The sequence below is a fragment of the Gobio gobio genome (genome assembly GCF_949357685.1).
Source record: "Gobio gobio genome assembly, chromosome: 2".
In the NCBI taxonomy this organism is placed as follows: domain Eukaryota; kingdom Metazoa; phylum Chordata; class Actinopteri; order Cypriniformes; family Gobionidae; genus Gobio; species Gobio gobio.
The window spans coordinates 23,874,244-23,898,455 of record NC_137098.1 but is presented as its reverse complement, the minus strand read 5'-3'; the positions used below and the strand labels follow the sequence as shown (position 1 = coordinate 23,898,455).

Sequence of the window (24,212 nt, the reverse complement as noted above, 5' to 3'; positions counted from 1 at the left end):
TGTGTGAATATGCAAAGGTATTACTAGTGGCTTTTGTGGAGCACTTTGTGAAGCTGTATGGCAAGGAATATGTGGTGTATAATGTGCATGGCCTTGTTCACTTAGCTGATGATGTGAAATGCCATGGTCCACTTGACCACATTTCTGCATTTCCATTCGAGAATTATTTAGGGCAGTTAAAAAGATTGGTCCGACGTCCATGTCATCCTGTTGCCCAGATTGTACGCAGGATATCTGAAATATCTAGTGGTGGTTCTAAGATCGACCCTTCCAAAAGTTATGTGCGAAAAGAGCATTGTGATGGTCCTATTTTGCAGTTTGTTAATGGAGAAGTGAGACAGTATAAAGAAATATATTTCCCTGATTTTTGTCTAAAAATTTCAAAAGGCGATAACTGTGTCAGAATTGGTTCCAATATTGTGTTGGTACAGAACATCTATATTCAGAACAATGATGCTTACATCGTATATGCTGAGTTTGAGTCTGTTCGTAGATTTTATGACTACCCAATTGATTCTTGCAGGCTTGGAGCTTATCTCGTATCTGATCTTTCTAAAGAATTTAAATGTGCCAAAATTGATGAGACGCTTAAAAAATATGTCATACTTCCTTTTCAAACCAAGTTTGCCTGTCTACTAGGGGTGTAACGATTCATCTACTACATCGATGTATCGATTTATTTTCCTATGATCTAACTACATCGATCTGTGCTCTGCAAGATGGCCTTCCGGACGACATATATCGATCTAACATCGTTTTAAAAGGTAATCAATCGATTGTATCGATCATGGGAAATAACGCATTGGATTTAAGCACGTCAGACTTTATATGGATATTTTTTCTTAGCAATTTTAATGATAAAGCCGTTAAACGTTACTCGATTAAGTCTGCCTATCTGTGACATCATCGCAACGCACGCACCAGCAGCAGCGCTAAGAAAACAAAACATAGCATGGCGGATGACAGAGAAGCCAACGTGCGAGAAATTATCAAGCCACCAGGAGAAAGAGCTAAGTTAGTAACGTTTTACCTGTACTTTCAACCCTTGCTAAATGTTACCTGTGAATTCCTGGCACCAGTGTGCCAGCAGAGCGAGTTTGTAGTACAGCTGGCGACATAGTGAACGCACAGAGAAGTGTTCTGCTGTCAGATCATGTTGATATTTTTGAAAAAGAAATCTGTTGAGTCATTGAAGAGTAGTTGGTTACATTTTATCTTTGTTAAATATTGTTTGTTTATTAAACTGAGAGTAGTAGCAGGTTCAGCCAGTTTATTCAACCTGAAGAAATGTTGGTTGCACTTTATTTTTGATATTAATATTGTATTTGTATTATTTTAATGTTGTAAAACAACAGCAAAAATAGCAGGTAAACCTACTATTAATTAAACCTGAAGAGTAGTTAGTTGCACTTTATTTTTTATACTAATATTGTAATATTTTTATGTTGGAAAACAAAAGCAGAAGTAGCAGGTTAACCTACTGTTGAAATGTTGGTTGCACTTACTGTGCTTTTATTGAAAATGTATTGAAAATTGAAAATGAGAGCAGAAAAGGTTAACTTCCTTTTAATTCAACCTAAACTGTTGGTTGCACTTTATTCAAATAAAATTTGAATGCATTTGCCATTAATTGTTGTTTACTTGTTTGTTTATATCCATAATTAATTGATACCTGATTCCCTTACAAGAAACAACAGGAATCTAGGAAACTTCACCTGCATTGAGCAGTATCCAGATATTTATTTCAGTCACACAAGTTTTGGCTAAAAAGTTACTGAATCGATTTCAAGTCACTGAATCGTTTCGGATCGTATCGTTCTAAATGAACCAATATCGTCCTTGAATCGTATCGACAACCTCAAATCGTGATACGAATCGAATCGTTGTTAAAACGAATCGTTACACCCCTACTGTCTACCTTTACTGCATTTAAATTGACAACAACAGCAGTTCAACTGTGTGTTGGTCTTAGGTTTTTTAATGTAGCATAGATATATTTAAACATAATTCACCAAAATCTCACATTCAGGTACAGGCTTGTGGAGTGTAACATAACAGTATTTTTGAAAATAGAAGGATTATTGTGCAATAATAAGCGGAATGACAGCTCAACTTGACTTGATTATTATTGTGTAAATTATTGTGTAATGTGAATAAAAATTGTGTAAAATGCAACAAATTGCTCTTTTTTTTGTTTTGTTTTTTGAAGATTTTTTGGGAAAATGTTCCATATTGTGGAGTTCATCGAGTCATCTGAAGTGGAAGTTGTGCCATCTTCATGGGTGCAGAATGGTACCTGTGCTTGGCCGACTTACAAATCTGTGGCTAAGATCCAGAAGGCTGTAACACTCCATGAATCTCCTAATCGTACTTGGTCTGCCTTCAGGGTGCGAATTATTCACACCACAGGTACTAACATATTAAGAAAACTGTGACAATATTTCATGATTGTTACATTTTTGGGGAGGTTAACCACCATGTATGTTTTATAGACACGTATCAGGAAGCTCGGCTCAAACTTCCGCAAGCAACTCTGATGTCTGATTTGCAGACAGAAGATGATGATGATGATCGTCCAGCATACACAAAAAGAAAGAACAGGTTTGTTTGTATTTTAAGCATGTATTTTTACCACAGGTGTTTTTCATATAAACGGTGTAGTTAACCCCAAAATGAAAAGTCTGTTAGCGACAACAGAATGAAGGAATATATGATTGCAGAACTTTCATTTTGGGTTAACTTTCTTATATGTAAATTGTACATATATTGCATTGATACATTATAATCTGCAAGTTTTGCTACGGCACTATTTTAACGTTGTTGTTTTTTCCTCATGTACACGATCAGGGGAAATAAAAGAAACCACTCTAGTGAGGATGATGACGATAATTACTTTGCAAGCAAGAGACTGGAAAAAACTGTCAGAATAGAGGATCGTTCAGAAGTTTTTGCAGCACCTCAAATACCGTCACCACCACGGACTATGGCAGAACCTCTGAGAACTCCATCCAGACACACAGATGGTATTGCAAGTCCTACCACCTCTAGGAATAATTTACGTCTATGTACCAGTGCAGCTGGAGATGGAGACAGAACATGTTGCAGTTCATCATGTGTTTGTAAGTATGAACTTCATTTTAAAGGCCTAATTCAACAAGGGATTTAAGATTTAACTGACTACCTACCAAAACACTATACAAAAAATATACAAAAAACAAGCTTCAAGTGCATGTACGCTTATTTATGTTTTTTTTTTTTTTTTTGCAGCCCTGCTGACTGAAGTTTTAAAAGCACAAGAGGTCATCAAGCAACAACTTGCCATCATTCTGAAGAATCAGCTAATTAATTAATAAATTAGTATTATTGTGGGGTTTTTTTTTAGATTACATTTTCTTGACAAATAGGTGTTTAAAGGTCCCGTTCTTCGTGTTTTTTTGAAGCTTTGATTGTGTTTACAGTGCGCAATATAACATGTGTTCATGTTTCGCGTGTAAAAAAACACAGTATTTTTCACACAATGTACTTATCTGTGTACCGCTGTTTCCACTGTCCTAAAAACAGCTGGTGATTTCCTCTTTCTATGAAGTCCCTCCTTCAGAAATACGTAACGAGTTCTGATTGTGCAAGCGCTTACCGTGTTGTAATTCGACCACAGCTTAGCGCACGTGAAAGCGGTTCCTGTGTTATGATTCGACAGCAGCTTAGCGCACGTTGGAAAGGTCACGCCTCTTAACGGAGAGATGTATGCGTTCAATAATCTCTACAGCGTCCCTGGGAAAGCCAAACAAAGGTGATTTGACTCCTGGATGAAAATAAAAGCGTCTCGATGACATGGCGATAAACACACTCAACGCAACAGTTCCTTTTCTCCACGCGACACGTCCGCTTCTCCACGTGGGACAGCAACAAGACCGCGCCCCCTTTTTCGCGTTTCTTTGTGGGCGGAGGTTAGTCTGTTCTACTGCTCTACTGACGTAATTAAAGAAGGAAGTACCAGGATGTAGTCCAAGCCAGCCGTTCGCTGTAGGCTTTGAAAGGGAACTTCTGTTAAATAAAATATCTCGCTTGTCATTGAACTTTGAGCTTTATAATTTTACAGGTATTAATTATGCTCTAACACCAACATTACACACTAACTAAAGTTTGAACAATGGGATCATGCGGAATGGGACCTTTAAAGATAGTTCTTGATACCATTTTAGTTTACCATTACCATATAACACATATACCTTTTTTTTATTTTTTCAATATAATCTAGTTTAAGTATTTATTTATTTACAATAGGTGTTTTAAGATGTTTCTTCATACTTGTATAATTTTAAATATATATATCCATTTTTTTTTAATTTAAAATGTGTGCCTTTTTACAAAACTTTTGTATTCAAGTTTCTTTGAACTTATACTTGTGCACTTTAATTTTTTTTTTTGGTTGTGTTTAAAGTTGTTTCTTGATAAATGTGCAATTTTCTAAATAAATATAGTTTCTTCATATGTCTGTCCTTTGTTTTTATATCATTTGCGACAATATTCGGATTAAAAATATGTTTTAAGTTATGTTTTCATTTTCTTCAAAAGTTTTATTATAGCCTAAATGTTTTGTATCACATTATCCATTTGCTGTCATATCAACACAAAAGTGGTATAAAGGTTATTCAATTAACATTAATAAAGGTAGACATTTCATAATAACATGGCAAGAATTAATCGGGCCAGCTTTGGCGGGCAGTACGCATTAGTGACGGCCCGATTCCGGCTTGATTGCGGCAGCGTCGGCAAGTTAACGGCTGCCGCATCTGGTCCGATTGATTCGGGCCGGAATCGGGCAGTGAGTAAACATGCATACGGCCCGAGTGCGGCAGACGGAAGCGGGCCGACGGGTAAGTCTCCGGCAGTCGAGAATCAAACCGGAACTGGCCCGAGTGTATTTTGCTATCTGGGTATGGTTCTTTTTTTTTAAATGTTTGATTTTAAAACTCTGAGATCATGTTTTTATGTGTGAATATTCCCAAACTCTATAACAAAGGCGATCTCTCTGTGGGTTATGTGATTGTTGTCATATTTATAAAAAAATATATATAAAAACATGTAGGCTATGTAGGCCTAATTAAAGTAAAAATTATTGATAAACACGTCTTTCGAATGGAAATAAATAACAAAAACTGTGGGTGTCTTGTTCATAATATTTATTTTCATATAAAAGTAACAGAACTTAAATTACATCCAGTTTATCAGCAACAAAGCGCACGAGTGTGAATCCCGCGATATCCGCCTTTGATCTCGCAGGTGTCGGATCCACTACGAGAAGAGAGAACTGTCCGGCTTGCCTGCACTTTTTTCACTCCTCCCCTCACTGCAGCCGCCTAGTCTCGGCTGAATTTCAGGCGAGGCGAGGCGCATCTCAAACAAGCCTAATGACTGGATTGCTCATGACGTCATAAAAAGTGAAGCCGCCGCGCTGCCATGTTGGTATTCCCTAGTCAGCTCACGCATTCTATTGAATGAACAGGACATTATATGATATTACTGAGAAAACATTGCCTAAGGAGACACCGTTTTTATATCTGAAGTCTCCCTGTACATTATTACAACACAAATGTCCTGTCAGGAATTTCCCCAGCTGATTAAAAAGTTACGTTCATATTCATTACAGTACACTGCATGAAAAAAGGTGTATCCGGACCAGTATACTCCTGTATACACTGCTGAAATTCGGAAGAATCCAGGAGTATACTGGCCGGATAGGTCAAATTCCATGGATCCGTATATGTCCGTATTCATCCGAAATGGTACCAAATGGTGCTGGGGACAGAGACGCATTCAGAAGTGCATTTTCAGAAGTGCTGGGTACATTTTTTTTTCTCTTTCGCGCAGGTCATGTTTTGAAAGACTATGTCCTGCAGCTTACTAATGTAAATAAATAAAAATGTCAGATGAGAGACATATTGCGGGTCTTATAGCCTATCTTACTCATGCCGACGAAAGCGCCCCGCGAATTCTTTAATATTTTTCATTTTTGCAATTTTTTTTACCACTTCATTATCAGAGTCCCACTGGAGCCCGTGTTTTTTTTATCCTCCCTATTACACATTAGTTACAGCCATTAAAATAGTTCAGTTTTGTTTTTAATGTCAAAGTAGATATATTTCGTTTTGTTTCTTTATTAAGTTAATTTAGAAAAATGTTTAAAGCATTTAATGTTTGTTAAACTAAAGTTTTTGCTTTTTAAAGTGACGACCAAGCGGCCAGCGGCCGACATTGAGTTAACCCAACACTTTAGCCTCTGAAATCAACACTTGACTTGTCTTGCTTATTAAATCCATAAAAAACACTTAAAGCATCGTTTAAACGTTTAGCCTATTATCACCACCATCACAGTAAAAAGGCATTTTTGACAAGATGAGGCAGGCAGATCGCAACGGCGCGCGCAAACAAAACGGGCTACACAATCTAAACAAATAATTAAAAATAAAAAACATGCAGGTTGTCTTACCTTAGGCTACACCTCTCCGCGAAATGAATATATATCCGATCTTCAATTCCCGTGCTATATGCACATTTAACGGAGTTCATGTCAACGAAATCAACCGATATGAGTGTTTTATTCATCAGCTCTTTTCAACATCAAAGACCGCATTATGAGAACGAGCGACCTAAACACTGGTAAGAGCATTTAGTCTCATTAATTTTAATGAAGATGATTGTGCTTTTGAGCATCTAAAACTTAGCTTATTTTCAGTTTCACTTGTGGCAGTTTGCGTGTTGGCTTGCTTTACTCATTTGCGGCGATGTGTGTTGCATAGCGCCGTCCTATAGCCTAAAAAATCCCGAAGCCCGGCCTGCGTCTGAGGTAGGCTATGACTGGAAAATTGGCCCGAAGCCCGGCCCTAGGGCGTAAAAAAGTCGGGGCCCGTCGGGCTCGGGCAGAAATGTAGGGCTCTACTTTGAGTAAGGCTGAAAGCGTCTTTCTTTTTAATACATTTCTTGAATGTCTCAATTACAGTAGGCCTAGCCTATAGATAATTATGATATTTGTGGCTGCACCGGGGTCCGTCATTACGCTAAATCATAAGCGGTCCATGGCACCTGCTACCCATGGCTGTTAAGAACTGTACATCAATCCATTACAACAATTTCGTGTTATGGGCACTGCCACTGATACAGGCAGCGGAAGAGTCTATTTTACGGAGCTTGCTTCTGCTTTTCAAACGTTTTTACAACAAAAGATGTCGTTAAAACGACATAAGATCTCGTTATTATGAGAAAAGATGTAGTTAAAACGACATAAGATATCATTATTACGACACAATTGAGCATAGCTGTCAACATTGAACATTGAAAATAAGGGAGATTTCCCGGAATCCATCCACAAAATAAGGGATTTTTTTTTACACGATTCTTACCCACAAACTTAAAAAAAAGAGTCTAAAGAGTTTACAACTACACAAAATATTTTGATTTTGGCCGTCAGCGTCCTGATCCATCATTGCACATCACACTCATCTACCTAATCTCCTTGAAGTTTACTTCCCGCTACTTTTTCCCTCTTCCTCCCGCCCACGTCTTCTTCTTCTTCGATAGTAGCCTAAGCCAGTGTTTCCCAACTTTTTTCAGTCATTTTATCATACGCTACGCTAGGGGTATAACGGTACAGATTGCTCACGGTTCGGTTTGTATCACGGTTTTAGGTTCACCGTTTCCGTACGGTTCAGTATTTGCTATGTTCAGGGAAAAAAGGACTACTGTCAAATAAAAAAAAAGAAAATAATAAGAACAAATCATTTATATACAAGCAGCAGCACAAATAAATACTATCGAGCAAAGATACTAATAAAATAAACTGCTTTCAGGTTTTTCAGGTACGTCTAACATTAGTTTTCAGGTACAGAAATTGATCAAATGTAAAATAACATAGCATATTTGACTGTATAAATTAAAGATTAATGCTATTAAACTTACAAAAGCTATTCAATCAAGAGCAGTGAGTGATGCCCTTGTCTTTTGTTTGACATTAAACAGACAGCTGTAAAGGCTCCTGCCCCTTTAAGACCTTGGATATGCGTCGTCTTTTCTGGACTGTATAAAGTTTACTTAAGCCATAAACAGACTATGTCTGCTAGAATACTCATCAATATGGACATGTTGACATACTTTTTGCGTGAGTTTGTCCGTTCAAGAGCAAGACTTGAAAGAGAACTCAATATTTGCGCGCTGAGAGACGTGTGCGAGCTCTAGGATAAGTGCACAGACAAATTTTCTCACAGTGCGCGCGACTTCTCATTCGCGTCTTCTGGCACTAAAACAGATAGTTGCGTGTTCTGAGTTAACACAATCAGAACGTAAAAATACGGGATATTTTACGGGAAAATACTAAAACGGGAAGACAGCGGGAAAAGAGCTAAAATACGTGAGAAACCCGGAAAAAATGGGAGGGTTGACAGCTATGAATTGAGTGGAAAAAATAATGTGTGTGTGTCAGCAATGCTTCACCGCAAAATTGAACTCAAGGTTTAAAAAAAAAAAAAAAAAAGTGGTGGGTACAAAAGGACTCATGACGAAATCTGGTGGGTACGTGTCCCCCCCGTCCCCCCCGAAATCGACGCCTATGGCCGTATAGTACTCCCATGCTACAGCCATTTGTTGCCATGGCAAATAATCCCATCAAGTTTTTCCAAGGAGACATTTTCACACCTCTAAACAGCTTTGCCTTCCACCCCCTATTGGTCCTTCATCTCAAACTGGATTGGTTGTTTTTTTAAAACCACTCCCAAAACCCAGACTGCTATTGGAGGACAGGATGCATTGAAAACCCAGTCAAGTGACTTTATTGGTTACTTCTAAGGCTAAGGGTGGGCTAGGTTTTGTAGCATAGGGACTTGATTGGTTATAGGCCAGCTATGCAGATTTTGCTCATTAATATATATATATATATATATATATAATATATATAATCCACTCTCCCTCCCAAAAGAAAAATACACACAAAACAATTTGAGAAAGTCTGAAATATTTATTAAAAAGGTATATATATATAAAAAAATTCTTAACAGCATTATAAACGAACATTAAAACAATGGTGAAACAAAAAACAAGTGAACTAAATGTATTTAAAAGGGATGAAAATGTAAAGGAACAAATGTAAAAATATAAACAGTCCAAAGAACATAAACATACGTTAAAATGAATTGGTAAAGAAACAAAAAGGAAAAAAAAGTGAACAAAATGCATTTAAAGGACAGAGATGTAAATGAATAAAATACAGTGTACATAAAAAGGAAAATAATAAATATACAAATTAAACAATATAAAATGAGAACAATAAATTTATAAGACAAAAAAAAGTGTATATAAAATACACAAATATTCCAAGTAAACAATATAACCAAGTAAAAAGAACAAAGAGCATTATAAACATACATTAAAGTAAATGGTGAAAAAGATAAGTGAACAAAATGTATCTAAAGGAAGGCGACGTAAGAGGAACAACAATACAAAACGTGGAGATCAAAAGCAACATGGACATCTAAAAGGGAACAAACATACAAAGTATACAATATAAAACGAGACAAAGAAACCTATAAATTAAATAGTGTATATAAAATATATGTAAATACTCTATATATGGGAACCAATACAAGTATAAGTATATAAACATAGGAATAAAGAAAATATAAAATGGAACAATTGAATATTAAAATTATAAAAGAATTGTGACCAACTCTAACACAATGTTGTTTGAGTTTTGAACATTTTTTCAAACTGCCGTGATGGGCTGGTGATGTGATGCGTAGCGTGGGTCAGCCTAGTCTGGTTTGTAGTAGCTAGCCTAACCATCCACACTGGCCTTTCATCAACAACAGCATCATCTTCATCTTCATCAGGTCTATAGTTGCGGTCTTCCACAGGTTCTGTGTTGGTTTGTGCAACCCTGGACCTGGTCTCCAGCAACTGCAAAACATGACAGTAAATTAACCACTAAAACTCAGAGAGGAGTATAGTAACATTCTGGGGGGAAAACTGCTTAACCACTTTCTTAACTTAACCGTCTCTTTCTCTGACGGTTCTGTGTGATGTTCTTCATAGTGTTTCTTTTCTGGGCCTTTTCAGGCGTCCCAATTCGCATACTATCCGTACTAAATAGTATTCGAAAAAAGAATTAGTATGTCCCAAATCTTAGTATGTTGAAAAAAGTATTCCAAAGATTCCCGGATGGTTTACTATTTCCGGTCAGAATCCGAAGTGCAGATCGATGCGCACTCTAACGGCTGATATTGCCCACAACCCATTGCGAGATGGACGAGGATTCGATTAGAACTACAAACGCGGATAAAAAGTGTTTAAAAAACTACAAACATGACGGTTACGCGAGTCTGGCGGTTAAGTGGAGAGGATTAGATAAAGTGGTTTGAGTGAGCAATTATCAGTATTTAACCGAACGAAAAGATATTTATTCAATATTATCCACATTATATTTCTCCTTCAGCAGCATTGAGAACTTTTGTAATGATACGTTTGGCCATTAACTTTGCAAACACATGAGAGGAGTCTAAAGACCCACGAAAGGCAGATCAACGAGCGACTACATTTCTCTCCGATACGGTAGGAAATTAAATTGAAAGTGGGGGATTTGAACTGTGACGATGATTGACAGGGCAGTTTAAACGGTGACGGGACTCACGTAAGAGTGACGAAGCAGTATGTCCCAAAGCTTGCATACTCTTCTGCTACACACTCAAAAGTATGTACTTTTTCTTCACAAAAAGAGTACATACTTTTAGGACGTAGTATAAGTAGGCGAATTGGGACGCAGCCCTATACTTCCTCAGCAAAGTCTCACAAAATAAAATACATCTTGCAACCTGCCAAATAAAATGAATAATATATGTAATGCCAATAAAAGTAAGTAAAACAATTAAATTCAATTCAATTCAAATTTATTTGTATAGCGCTTTTCACAATACATATTGTTTCAAAGCAACTTCACAGAAAATGCATGCGTCTACATTACAGAAAAAAACAGAACATTCAAATAATTACAACATTTTTAAGATTACCTTTTACACTTTCAGGGTCAACATCTGTAAAAGTTCTTCAGGATCATGGATCCCAAAACTTGGATCATGGATCATGAGGGGGGAATAAACATGCACACACACAAATGAATATTAATTTGTTTGATAAAACATTAATATTAATTATCAACTTACTGACATGGACTTGCAAAACGTACTCACCAGGCTCATACAAAAACTCCACAGTAGAGACAAAATCCTGGTTTTCCTGTAATTCTTCAGAGTCCAAGGATGGTGGTTTCCTGTCCTCTCTGCTGAATGAGTACATGATCTCAGATTATTCATTCTAAAGCTCCTTTACATTTTATGACAAGCTTAATCTTAAAACTAGCTGACAGTAGGGATGGGCATTATGACCATGTTATTCTACATAGGCCTACATGAGAAATTTTATTTTACAATAACGATATCACAATATATTTGTTTTGATGGATATTTTATTAAAATGCTACAGAATAATACTGCTTTAAAAGTCTTCACTGTATGATATTCAATTAATTAATATCACATGATTCTTAAAGAAGCAGAAGGTCTTCTCTATTCTTTTGTTGTTTGATTAAAATTATGACAAAGCTGCAGCCCCTTTAAGAACGGATGCACAGAATGGCACGCATCCGGGATTCCCCACGTTAACTTGAACTGTTTAACTTACTTAAGACATAACTGACTGTTTAAATCAAGTGAATACCTCACATGACAAGGTTTCTGAGATAAGTGTGTGCATTTTACAGATAGATAATTGATTTCGGGATCGCATGCTGTCTGAGAGGCTTATTTTAACACATGCATGTCCCACTCATTATTCTACATTCATTCATGTTTCCTTGTCAAAATGTCAAAAACTTTTAGTACAGTCAGTGCTGCGTTATATACACTATATTCATATTCACATTCCGCGATATAAAAAGGTAATTTTAACGTTTACAGCAAAATCGCTAACAAAGTCATAACTATGATCGTCATTAACACCCAGCCCTATCTTAACAGTATTACAACACAACAAAACACAGAATATGTAAGATAATCGCGATTAGCAGATGACTATAATGCACTAACTATATCTTGATGAGCAGTAGAAAAAATATAAAGGGATTTACGTTACCTTCTGCCGTCTGTTGCCCGCCATTGGTAACTTCGTTTGTTCGTATTCATGTTTCTTCGTTCTCAGTTGACATCCCACAATCAAAATGATGTAAACAGATGTGTTTTCAGATGTAAAATGATCCATGCAATGCCATTAATGGACCGACGAATAGGGATGGCTGACGCGAAACAGACGTTTCGGGGCTTTGCCGAGATCCCGAAGCGCAGATGTTTCGAAACACTGCTCCGAACTGTGATTCGAAACACCCATGTCACGTGACTATGGCTAAATTAAGCTTCAAAGTGTTTCATCAGGTGGCGCCTGATTAAAGGGGGCGGGAACAAATCACACAGTCACACATCTGTATGAAGCTAATTCACCACAGTTTAAAAGTGAGGTAAATCCATCTTCACCTCGTGGGTTTTTGTGAGAGGAGAGAGATTCTGTGATAGCAGTGATTTTGTGATATAAGTGAGATTTATAGTGCGCTTTGGTTAGTTACTATATTTAGGCTAGATTGAAATGAGATATATTGACTGATAGGTATATCGATAGTGACAGATAGCACAGCATAAGTTAGAGATATAGAATTATATTCATAGGTGATATATTGATAGATAGATATATTAATAGAATAGATAAAAATGGAGGCTCCACATGAGAGATGCCGTACATTTTTTTATTGCTGAACAAATAATCATTTACAAACAGCATGGCAATAACAGAACATTTTTGTATTACAGAAAACAGATCAGGTGCTTGAAAGTACAGTAGAAATACAGGGCCGTGCAGAGAGTTCTTCATGGGCAGGGGCTCAAATGTAAAAAAGGGGCAAAAAAAGGGGCAAAAAAACAAAACAAAGATATATATATGCTCATCAAGCCTGCATTTATTTAATCAAAAATACAGAAAAAACAGTAGCCTAATATTGTGAAATATTATTACATTATATTCTTTTTAACTTTTTATTAATCAAAGAATCTTGAAAAGAGTATCACAGTTTCCATCATTGACATTAAATCCTCATATTAGAATGATTTCTGAAAGATCATGTGACACTGAAGAGTAATGATGCTGAAAATCCAGCTGTGATCACAGGAATAAATTATATTTTAAATTATTTTAAAATAGAAAACCATTATTTTAATAATATTTCACAATATTGCTGTTTTTTATCAATGCAGGCTTGATGAACATAAGAGAGTTCTTTCATAATGCTGCATAATATTCAAAAATGGTAATATAGCTAATAAAGTCCTTTCACGTAACCATTTAACACTTACCATTAATGCGACTTTTGCTGCTGCATGGTTTTGTTTGTTGTCAGTTAAAATCCATTTTGTCAGTGATGCAATTTATAAAATGAGACAAACCGAAGGAAATCGTTCCACAAACGTTAGTTCGTCTGTCCATGTAATTTTCAACCGATTTATGAATAAGAACAGAAAATTACCGCTTTACAACGCCCAATGGGATTTGAACTTGCTTTGCCAGATCACGATTGGTTGTGTATATACATGACAAAAGGGCATTGGTGAATTGTGTAATACTTTAAATTATATAATATATAGATTTGTAATTAAATCAACACATTAGCTCTGATTATGGATGAAAAAAAAAATTGGTTTACTTTTTTCCCGCGAGGCCACAAACTCTCTGAAAGGACCATATTTGGCTCGAGAGCCGTTTCCGAACAGTGGAAAATCAGCAGTCAATCAAAACGCACGCAACCCATAGCAACGCGTTATGACAACGCCTCAACAGAAATTGTCTGACTTTTGAGCCGTTCGTTACTATTGTATACATTGTCATGTTATAATAATCACATTTATTTAGTTTTATTGACCACGATATTATCATTGATATTTGTCTGAGAGGGGCACTTTTGATTCATTTTGAAAAAGGGCAGGGGTTCGAGCACCCAAAGCCCCCCCCCCCCCCCCCCCCCCCTCTGCACGTGCCTGAGAAATATATATCAGGCAAATCATAATAAAAGACACAAAAAACATTAAAGGGGCTAGGGTTTTGTTTGAATATCATATTCTTCTATAATGGAAAAAAGACATTGCATTTTCATAACTTTGAGGGCTTTTGTATAAGAGTTAAACTCGTAATAAAATCGTAGTTTCACCTTTAAGAACTTGCATTTGTGTATATAACATTTTCCCAGCATGAGGATGTTGTTAATCAGGAAGTTATCTTTGTTAATGTCCATTACAAGAGATGCCGTACATCTGTGGTGTGGGAGCATTTCCATTTGGAAACACCAAATAAAGTGAGATGTGTGTATTGTGATAGGCAGCTAGCCTTGATGCACCATTTGAGGAGCTCATCCTGGCATTCTGGAGGGTGCAGAGGACAACAAGTGTCCCATGTGAGAGGATTTTTTCAAAGGCTGGAGAAGTTATATGTAAAAAAAAGAAGTCAGCTAACTCCTTCAACAGCAGAGCAAATAATATTTTTGAATAAAAATGTTATGTAACAAATGTGACACGTGGCTTTATTTCTTTTATTAATGTTCATTTTTCATGACCACAAAAAAAACTATAGTTATTCACAATGAGGAGGCTACAGTTTTTTTTTGTACATGGATTATTATCAAGGTATTTCAGATCAACACATGCAAGTGACCACTAGACAGGGCCGGCCCGTGGCATAGGCGGAATAGGCAAATGCTAGGGGCGCCACTCATCTATAGGGGCGCCAAAATGTATTAGGCTACTGATACTATTTTATTCATATTAATTTGTAATATTACCAAATAAAGCGCAAAAAACTTAACCAAGTCCCCCGCCTCTTCCCGGTCCACCTCATCAATCTCCCCCGCCGAGCTACTTGAAGGGCGTCAGAAATATAACGCGCTATCAGTTTAACGTTGGGGAGATTTGTTGTGTCGCGTCGCCTCTCGCCGCATCTAATGTAGACAGGATTACTTTCATTTTTTAGGGCGCTTGGTCGCTCGCTCAAGGTGTAGACTCTGATGCAGGGAAGATAAGGGATACACTGCTCTTCTTATTTAGTATTTTTGTCTTTCTAGTCTAAATATTTAAAAATTCTTACATCAAGATGCATTTGCTAGATAAGTAAAATTATATTTTTTCTTAAGTGAGTTTATGCTTAAAACAAGCTAAATGATCTGCCAATGGGGTGAGAAAAATAATCTAGTTTCTGATTGAAATCGTGTTTCTGTCCCAAACAGAAATAAGATATTTTTTCTCACCCCATTTGGCAGATAATTTAGCTTGTTTTAAGCAAAAACTCACTTCATTTAGATTTTTTTTCCCCCCAGAAAACAAGGAAAATATATCTTATGTCATTTTACTTATCTAGTAAATGCATCTTGATTTAAGAATTTTTAGATGTTTGGACTGGAAACAAGAAGAAAAATACTAAATAAGAAGAGCATTTTTTGCAGTGTAAAGACAGAGGTAAAGTGACGTAGGCTAATGAATGAACAGTTTATTTACCTGCATAGAAGTAAAATACTAATGTTCTCTGATTAATTCCTTAAACTATATGCAAGCAGCCGTTCTGGGTTCTCCAGAGGCCACAGACAGTGTGATTTTGTAAAAAAAAATCATATCTGTTTTTTTAAACGCATGTAATATCACTTTTTTAATAGCCTAATGTTTTTATTCTACAGTTGTGCAGTTTTAAGGAGACATATGGCAATTTTAAAATGTATTTGCCGAAATTAGTAATGATATTTATATACAGGTTTATTTAGCATAATTTTATGTAAATTTCACATTAAATATCTAAATTTCTCAGTTTAATTCATGGTGAAAACATGAATGTGCATAGTTTAGTGGAAGAAACTTTTGCTAGTTCTCAATGAATAGTTTGTGCATGAATGCCAGATGCACTCTTGCTATTAGTGTTTAGGCTGTAGGTGCTATTTTTGTATAGTTTAACTATCATCAGCCTTTAAAAAAATAAATAATAATAATATCATGAACATAATGACGGGGTAGAAAGGACTGGACATCATATAAAACAACTATAAAAAAAACATCAATGCATTACAAAAATAAAACAGTAGCAGTGTTTCCACAACTTAGACTGTTAACATGTAGTGTTAAAGTAAAATCTTGCCTACACTGTTAGACTTTACCGCAATTTTACAGTTACTTACCGCAAAAAGCCCAGTAAAATACCATTTATATTATTTACGGTTAGCTACTGTAATATGCACTGCATTGTGGGTATTTTTAATGAAATTTACAGTAACTTACTGTATATGGGAATTTGCAGTATTTTACTGTTTACGTAAAAGCAGTAGTGCTACTGTAAACGAAGAATACACACACACACACAGACACACTGGATGTTTAAAAGTTAAATAAAAACATGTGGATGGAAGTATGTAAAATTAGTTCTTTGTGGGAGACAAAGAAGTAATTTTTATATTTAGTATTTTCTCCTACCCTTTTCACATTTTCGGGTTTCTCAGAGCGGAAGTCGTCATAGTTGGGTTAAATTTTATAGCAGTGAATGAGAGAATACATTAATTATATATTTTTTTGTGTGCCCATTTGCTCAAATAGCAAAAGAAAAACTCCACAATAGTGATTTCACAACTTTCAAAAAGAGGGAAAAAATAGAGTATAGAATAAATAGAGTAAAGTATTAGTGTTATAAATGTATTTCGAATTCGCCTCATAGGAGGAGCTTCTACCAGCGGCTCTTCTCGTTGAAAATGACTGACATGGGCTGTGTTTACACGTCTTTTTGTGTTAAAATCTACTGTTAATGTGTGACAAAACGTAGTTTTAAGACTTTTTCAGTCGATAATGTAGTTGTTTAAAGCTCAAATCTGTGGTTTATATATAAGAAGAGTGCCTATTTTAACTAGAGATGCTCCGATCAGCATTTTTGGGGCCGATCACCGATTACCGATCATCAAGATCATGATCTGCCGATTGCCGATCACTGCCGATCACAGAATGGCAGGAGAATGGCAAACTTTTATCTATAATCTCGCAGAGTTTGCATCATAACTAACTCTAACTGAGTCAAGATCTTGAAGAACCAACAAGTGTTTATTTTAGAAAATGAGAACTTAAGGCTACTTAGGCCATCTTTCCCAAATAAATGTATATATTAAATGTATATAATTATCTCACTTAAATATTTGATCATGCAGTGCACTTTTGTTTTAAAAAACTATTTTTCAGGTAGGTCTAACATTAGTATTAAGATAAGAAATACCAAAGACATTTAATAAGAAATCAAATGTAAATTAATATTGGTCTTCCCTGAATAAATTAAATTAGTTTAATCCTTACACTTAAGGTTGCAAAAGTTAGTCATTCAAGAGCAGTGAGTGTCATAAAGGTTCAACACAAGACAAAGAGAAACTCAGAGACAGCAGCAGTTTATTCGACAGCTGTCACTTTAAGAGCGAACAAGGAGTACATACATTTGTGTGTATCTGACCATTTCAACGCAATTTGTACTCGCAAGCTTTTTGTGAGATGGCCTGTGTGTGTGTGTGTGTGTGTGTGTGTGTGTGTGTGTGTGTGTGTGTGTGTGTGTGTGTGTGTGTGTGTGTGTGACCGTGACTCTCCAGACCGTGCGCGCGCGTGCTGAGTTAACGTTTTTTTTTTAACACTGGCAAGACTTAAAAATAAATGCAAATGATAAACTTTAGTGACCATGCGATACTGCCTCGATTGTGCAAAGTGGCAAATCCTGTCAACTGTGCAGCTTGATTTTATTGCAGATGCGATGCGCTGATGTGAAGCCATTTGAGCATTTGCAAAGGGAGAGAGAGAGCGCGCGCTCACGCGGTGATTTCACCTGCGCTGTTTGTGAACTTACATCCCACAGAAAGTTTTCAAATGACTGCGTAAGTTATTTAATATAGAAATATGAATTGTACCTCACCTTCAGCATTATAATTATTTTACCCGCGCTGGAAAGGGAATGAGACGGTGTCGCTGCATATCATGCCCTAGCTCTCACGGCAGGTGCGGGTTTTATGTGTCGTCAGCTGCGATCGGTTCATGAGATCGGCCTTTTTGGAGACCGCCGATCAACCATCCCAAAGCGATTATCGACCGATCGAGATCGGTTGCCGATCGATCGGAGCACCCCTAATTTTAACATTTTATCTGGTGTTTTCGGAGTTGTGAGCTCCAGTGAGTCAGCGGCGCTCCGTGCTTGTTTACCCGGCGAGAGTAGACTTTCCTCGGCTAGTCCTTCTGACGTCTACCGCTGGCTCTGATGTCTCTGTGGCGTCTCCAGCTATAATTAGTCTTGTGGAGATTTAACGGCCCATATTTGCTCTCATGGATCTATAATTTGTTCCCTGGCAAATCGTTTAGGCTGAGGGCAAAGGGAAGTTTCATTACTTGTTTATTTTTTGGCTATAACTGTACGTTGCAAAATAAAATGACGGATCATGAGATATAAAATGCTAACGGTAGGCTACACACACACACACACACACACACACACACACACACACACACACACACACACACACACACACACACACACACACACACACACACACACACACACACACACACCTAACGTTAGCATTTTATATCTCATGATCCGTCATTTTATTTTATTTATTATTATTTTAATGCCAGAGTAATAACAGTACAAGTGTGGTGATATAAATGTAATTTTTAAATGTTTAAAAAATATATTTATAAACTTTGCTTACACCTCACACAATTTAAATTGTTTACTCGCGTGCCAAGCCCGCGCAAATGAGGTTTGTGTCGAGTGCGCGCATAACGGACGTCCCTGCCTATGGATCGGATCGCCAGACACCGGCTGCGAGTTTACCTGAGGTAAGACGTTTTTACTTGACAAATTTGTCACAAATGTCTTGGATATTGGTTTACGTTTGTTTTAAAAGTATCAATTAAATATAGCTACATATATGAAGAAAGTAAATAATAATATCGAATTGCTATTAGCCTACTATTATGACAGTCTCGGGGAACTGTTCGTTTTCCTCAAGAACCGCTTTCATTACCCATTAAATTTGCATACAATTGACTAACTGTTACCTGCATTGTACATTATGTACCAAATGTTGTATTTACGCGAACAATGGTTTCCGTCTTTTCACGGCCAGTTAATTACATATTTTCGTTGACACTTAAATGTGTGTGACGCCATTTGAAGTAACGTTAAAGGCCCATTTATACTTCTGCGTCGAGTGTACGCCGTAGTGTACGCCGTAGGCTACGCGTGTAGCCGACGCCGTCGTGAGAATTTATACTTCTGCGCTGTTGTCTGCGTCAATGTGCAATTCCACATGCAGACGCTAGGAGGCAGTGTCCTCGGGCATGTTGGTGTAATCAAGACAACAGCCGAAGAAGAAGCAGCTTGATGTGTAGAATCTGTATATTCATGTCGGAATATCAGCAGCAGTGAGAGAGCGGCTTTTCTTGCAGCTTGAGTTGTTGTATCTAATACAAATTTAGCATCTCTAGTTGATTAGTAAAGTTAAAAAAAGGCGATCTGGCGCTGGAATGCATTTGTGAAACTATGCGGAGCTCGTGGCCGCTGTTTTCAGCAGCGGTGGCTCAGCAAGCGATTGTTGTTGCGGAGACTTCATTCACGAAATATACCCTAATGTGTCCCTGTTCTTGATATACAATTACTGATTAACATCTTTGGTTTTAATGAGAAAATAAATAAACTATATTCAGCGGATCTATGTATTTATTTACTACCATAAAGAATCGCTGGACTGCAAAATAGTGTGTTATAGCAGACGTAAGGAACTATCATCCAATTTCTGGACACACACACACTCCTATCGCAGATTTTTTATTTATTTATTGACCTGAGGGAAGGGTTCTGGCAGACCAATCACAGCGCTTGCGGTCCGCGCAGAATTGACGCGTTGTTACATTTTTGGAGAGGTGCGCGTCAGGCTACGGCGTAGGGTACGGCGTATCCAACGCGTCTATGCGTAGGGTACGCCGTACCCTCTGCGTGCACTCGACGCAGAAGTATAAATTGGCCTGTACCCTCTGCGTGCACTCGACGCAGAAGTATAAATTGGCCTTTATCTCTGGTCTACTGTAGGCTACAGCAAACAAGCTTTTTGTACAGAAAAATAAATTCTTAAGGCCCTGAAACACTAAACCGAACTAGCAATGACTAAAGGCCAATTTATACTTCTGCGTCGAGTGCACGCAGAGGGTACGGCGTACCCTACGCATAGACGCGTTGGTTACGCCGTACCCTACGCCGTACCCTGACGCGCACCTCTCCAAAAATGTAACAACGCGTCAATTCTACGCAGACCGCAAGCGCTGTGATTGGTCTGCCAGAACCCTTCCCTCAGGTCAATAAATAAATAAAAAATCTGCGATAGGAGTGTGTGTGTGTGTCCAGAAATTGGATAATAGTTCCTTACGTCTGCTATAACACAATATTTTGCAGTCCAGCGATTCTTTATGGTAGTAAATAAATAGATCCGCTGAGTATAGTTTATTTATTTTCTCATTAAAACCAAAGATGTTAATCAGTAATTGTATATCAAGAACAGGGACACAATCAGTAATTGTATATCAAGAACAGGGACACATTAGGGTACATTTTCGTGAATGGAGTCTCCGCAACAGCAATCGATTGCTCGAGCCACCGCTAGTGAAAACAGCGGCCACGAGCTCCGCATGATTTCACAAACACATTCCAGCGCCAGATCGCCTTATTTAACTTTACTAATCAACTAGAGATGCTTAATTTGTATTAGATACAACAACTCAAGCTGCAAGAAAAGCCGCTCTCTCACTGCTGCTGATATTCCGACATGAATGTACAGATTCTACACAACAAGCTGCTTCCTCTTCGGCTGTTCTCTTGATTACACCAACATGCCCGAGGACACTGCCTTCTAGCGTCTGCATGTGGAATTGCACATTGACGCAGACAACAGCGCAGAAGTATAAATGCTCACGACGGCGTCGGCTACGGCGTACACTACGGCGTACACTCGACGCAGAAGTATAAATTGGCCTTACGGCGTACCCTACGCATAGACGCGTTGGATACGCCGTACCCTACGCCGTAGCCTGACGCGCACCTCTCCAAAAATGTAACAACGCGTCAATTCTACGCGGACCGCAAGCGCTGTGATTGGTCTGCCAGAACCCTTCCCTCAGGTCAATAAATAAATAAAAAATCTGCGATAGGAGTGTGTGTGTGTGTGTGTGTTTGTGTGTCCAGAAATTGGATGATAGTTCCTTACGTCTGCTATAACACACTATTTTGCAGTCCAGCGATTCTTTATGGTAGTAAATAAATACATAGATCCGCTGAATATAGTTTATTTTTTTTCTCATTAAAACCAAAGATGTTAATCAGTAATTGTATATCAAGAACAGGGACACATTAGGGTATATTTCGTGAATGAAGTCTCCGCAACAACAATCGCTTGCTGAGCCACCGCTGCTGAAAACAGCGGCCACGAGCTCCGCATGGTTTCACAAATGCATTCCAGCGCCAGATCGCCTTATTTAACTTTACTAATCAACTAGAGATGCTTAATTTGTATTAGATACAACAACTCAAGCTGCAAGAAAAGCCGCTCTCTCACTGCTGCTGATATTCCGACATGAATGTACAGATTCTACACATCAAGCTGCTTCTTCTTCGGCTGTTGTCTTGATTACACCAACATGCCCGAGGACACTGCCTTCTAGTGTCTGCATGTGGAATTGCACATTGACGCAGTCAACAGCGCAGAAGTATAAATGCTCACGACGGCGTCGGCTACGCGCGTAGCCTACGGCGTACACTACGGCGTAGACTCGACGCAGAAGTATAAATGGGCCTTAATTCTCAATCCTGAAGTCCTCCCCTGCCCCCCCTCCCTCTGAGAACAGCCAGCTCCTAGTCAGTCATTAACATATGAAAGGTCTTCTTCACACCTAACAGTCTTCAGTCCTAGCACACCCAGCAGTGTTTCAGCTAAGTAAAACTATTTAATAATATTTTGTGTGTATTGTTTGAATACCATAGAGCTATCGCGAGTCAGTAGCCACTCTTTATTTCCTGACAGGAGTTCAAGTCCGAGGTCTCCCCCCCCCCCCCCCCCCCTCTCTCTCTCTCTCTCTCTCTCTCGCTCTCTTTTAGAGATGATGCTTATTAACAGGCGACCTGGCGTTATGCTTTAATAGCAACAGCTAAACATAGGCTTCTTATTGTTGTGTACAATAGCTTTGGGTCGGGTTTATTGTTGATTTAAAAAAATAAAAATCCTACTCAAACAAGTGTAGGCTATTTTTGCCCTCTTGATGCAAACCTTGAGCATAATATACCTAGGCTATAGGTTTCTGACGAACAAAACGGTAATGTATAGGCTATATTTACATTTCCTTGCTTTATTCGTAAACTAATGAGTTAATTACTCTCTTACATCGAGCAATGCTGCTGCATAAATAAATATAAACACATATGTTGCGGTTCCAGCAAATACACAAGCATTGTCTCCGTCCTTAAGCATATATTTCCGGACATAGAGCTGCTCTGTTCTTTATTTCTAGCAGCGCGGTGAGTATTTTTCAGTTCAATCATAAGAATAATCCATAGGCCTACTGTCAAACTTCCAATAGACAATTCCTAAACCTACAGACAGTTCTGTAATAACTACTGGCACTTTAGGGTAGAGTGGGGGAAAACGCCCCCCTGGGGTAAAACGCCCCCCACCTGTTTTTCCCCAAATAACCACTAGAGGGAGTCAAGATATATTTTCACTGTTGCTATGCACTTCGTTGACAACGGGGATAAACAAATCTCCTTGGAGAAGCTGACACCAGCGACGTATTTGAAGAGAAGAGGATTACATGCTAAGTTCTATAATTTTCAGATATTAGTAAACAAGTGTTTAAGAGAATATTGTTCTGCAGGATATCACAGTGATGTATGATAGATGAATAGTGAAGTCTGTAGTTTGAGAGGAAATGTTATTTATAAGGAATATAATTATATCTTAAAAATTAAACATTTTTTTAAAAAGTCATAGCTTGTGGGGTAAAACGCCCCCTACGCTGAGGGGTAAAACGCCCCCCAAAGGGCATAGTTTTTCTCTATCATAATTACTATAATAACATATTAGATTATGTGAATGGCTACTGAATTAAAGTTTATTTATGTATGTATTTATTTATTTGTTTATTTAGTATTTATTTGTTTATTTATGTATTTATTTATTACAACACATTTGTTTGCATGGCTTAGTTATATAAATATAAATGGTAAAATTGCTGCGAATGGCTAATGAATTAATGTTTATTTATGTATATATTTATTTATTTGTTTATTTATTATTACAACATATTTGTTTGCATGGCTTAGTTATATGTATAAATATAAATGTTAAAATGGCTGTGAATGGCTAATGAATTAATGTTTATTTATTTATTACAACATATTTGTTTGCATGGCTTATATATAAATATAAATGGTAAAAATTTGGATATTTTGGACATTCCTCAAATAAATATTAATATATATACATGTTGATACATTACTTGCCTTTTACTTTGAGAGATTAAAAACTATAGTCTGCTCATTTTGCTGTTGATCTATGAAGCAAACTGGTTGGGAAGAAAGGGGGCATTTTACCCCACCTTGGGGGGCGTTTTACCCCACCACTGGGGCAAAACGCCCCCTTTGTACAAAAATATTTTCAGTCAAAATACTAATTAATTATGAAGGCTGTTCAATTTTAATATTTGGTGAATAACTCCTGCCATAGTCACTCAAAACCGGGATGGCAATTCAAGTCACATTTATGTTTTGTTTCACTGTAATGTCACATTTTCCTTAAGGGGGGCGTTTTCCCCCACTCTACCCTATATTTTTTTTACAGCCTATATCTTCTTCTTTTTTTATTGGCCTATATGCACTGATTCATAGATTAATTCAATTAAAATAGATTCATTCAATTAAAAACAATTACAACTTAAAAAAAACAAACCCTTTCTTTCGTTTTGGAAAAATGATATCTTAATATTGATCAATGTTTCATCAACTAATTGCCTGGATTTAATATGCAAATATAGCATCCGCTGTAA

The 24,212-nt window shown here is 37.4% G+C and overlaps 1 protein-coding gene across 1 annotated transcript; it reads left to right on the top strand.

Annotated features, from left to right (window-relative positions):
- Positions 1-2,222: 2,222 nt before the first annotated feature.
- Positions 2,223-3,350, top strand: LOC307139308 (uncharacterized protein; the record flags this gene model as incomplete). Its single annotated transcript, XM_079838208.1, has 4 exons — positions 2,223-2,409; positions 2,493-2,601; positions 2,848-3,119; positions 3,268-3,350. The coding sequence occupies 4 exons, from the start codon at positions 2,223-2,225 to the stop codon at positions 3,348-3,350; spliced, it is 651 nt and encodes a 216-aa protein (XP_079694334.1).
- Between the last annotated feature and the right edge of the window lie 20,862 nt (positions 3,351-24,212).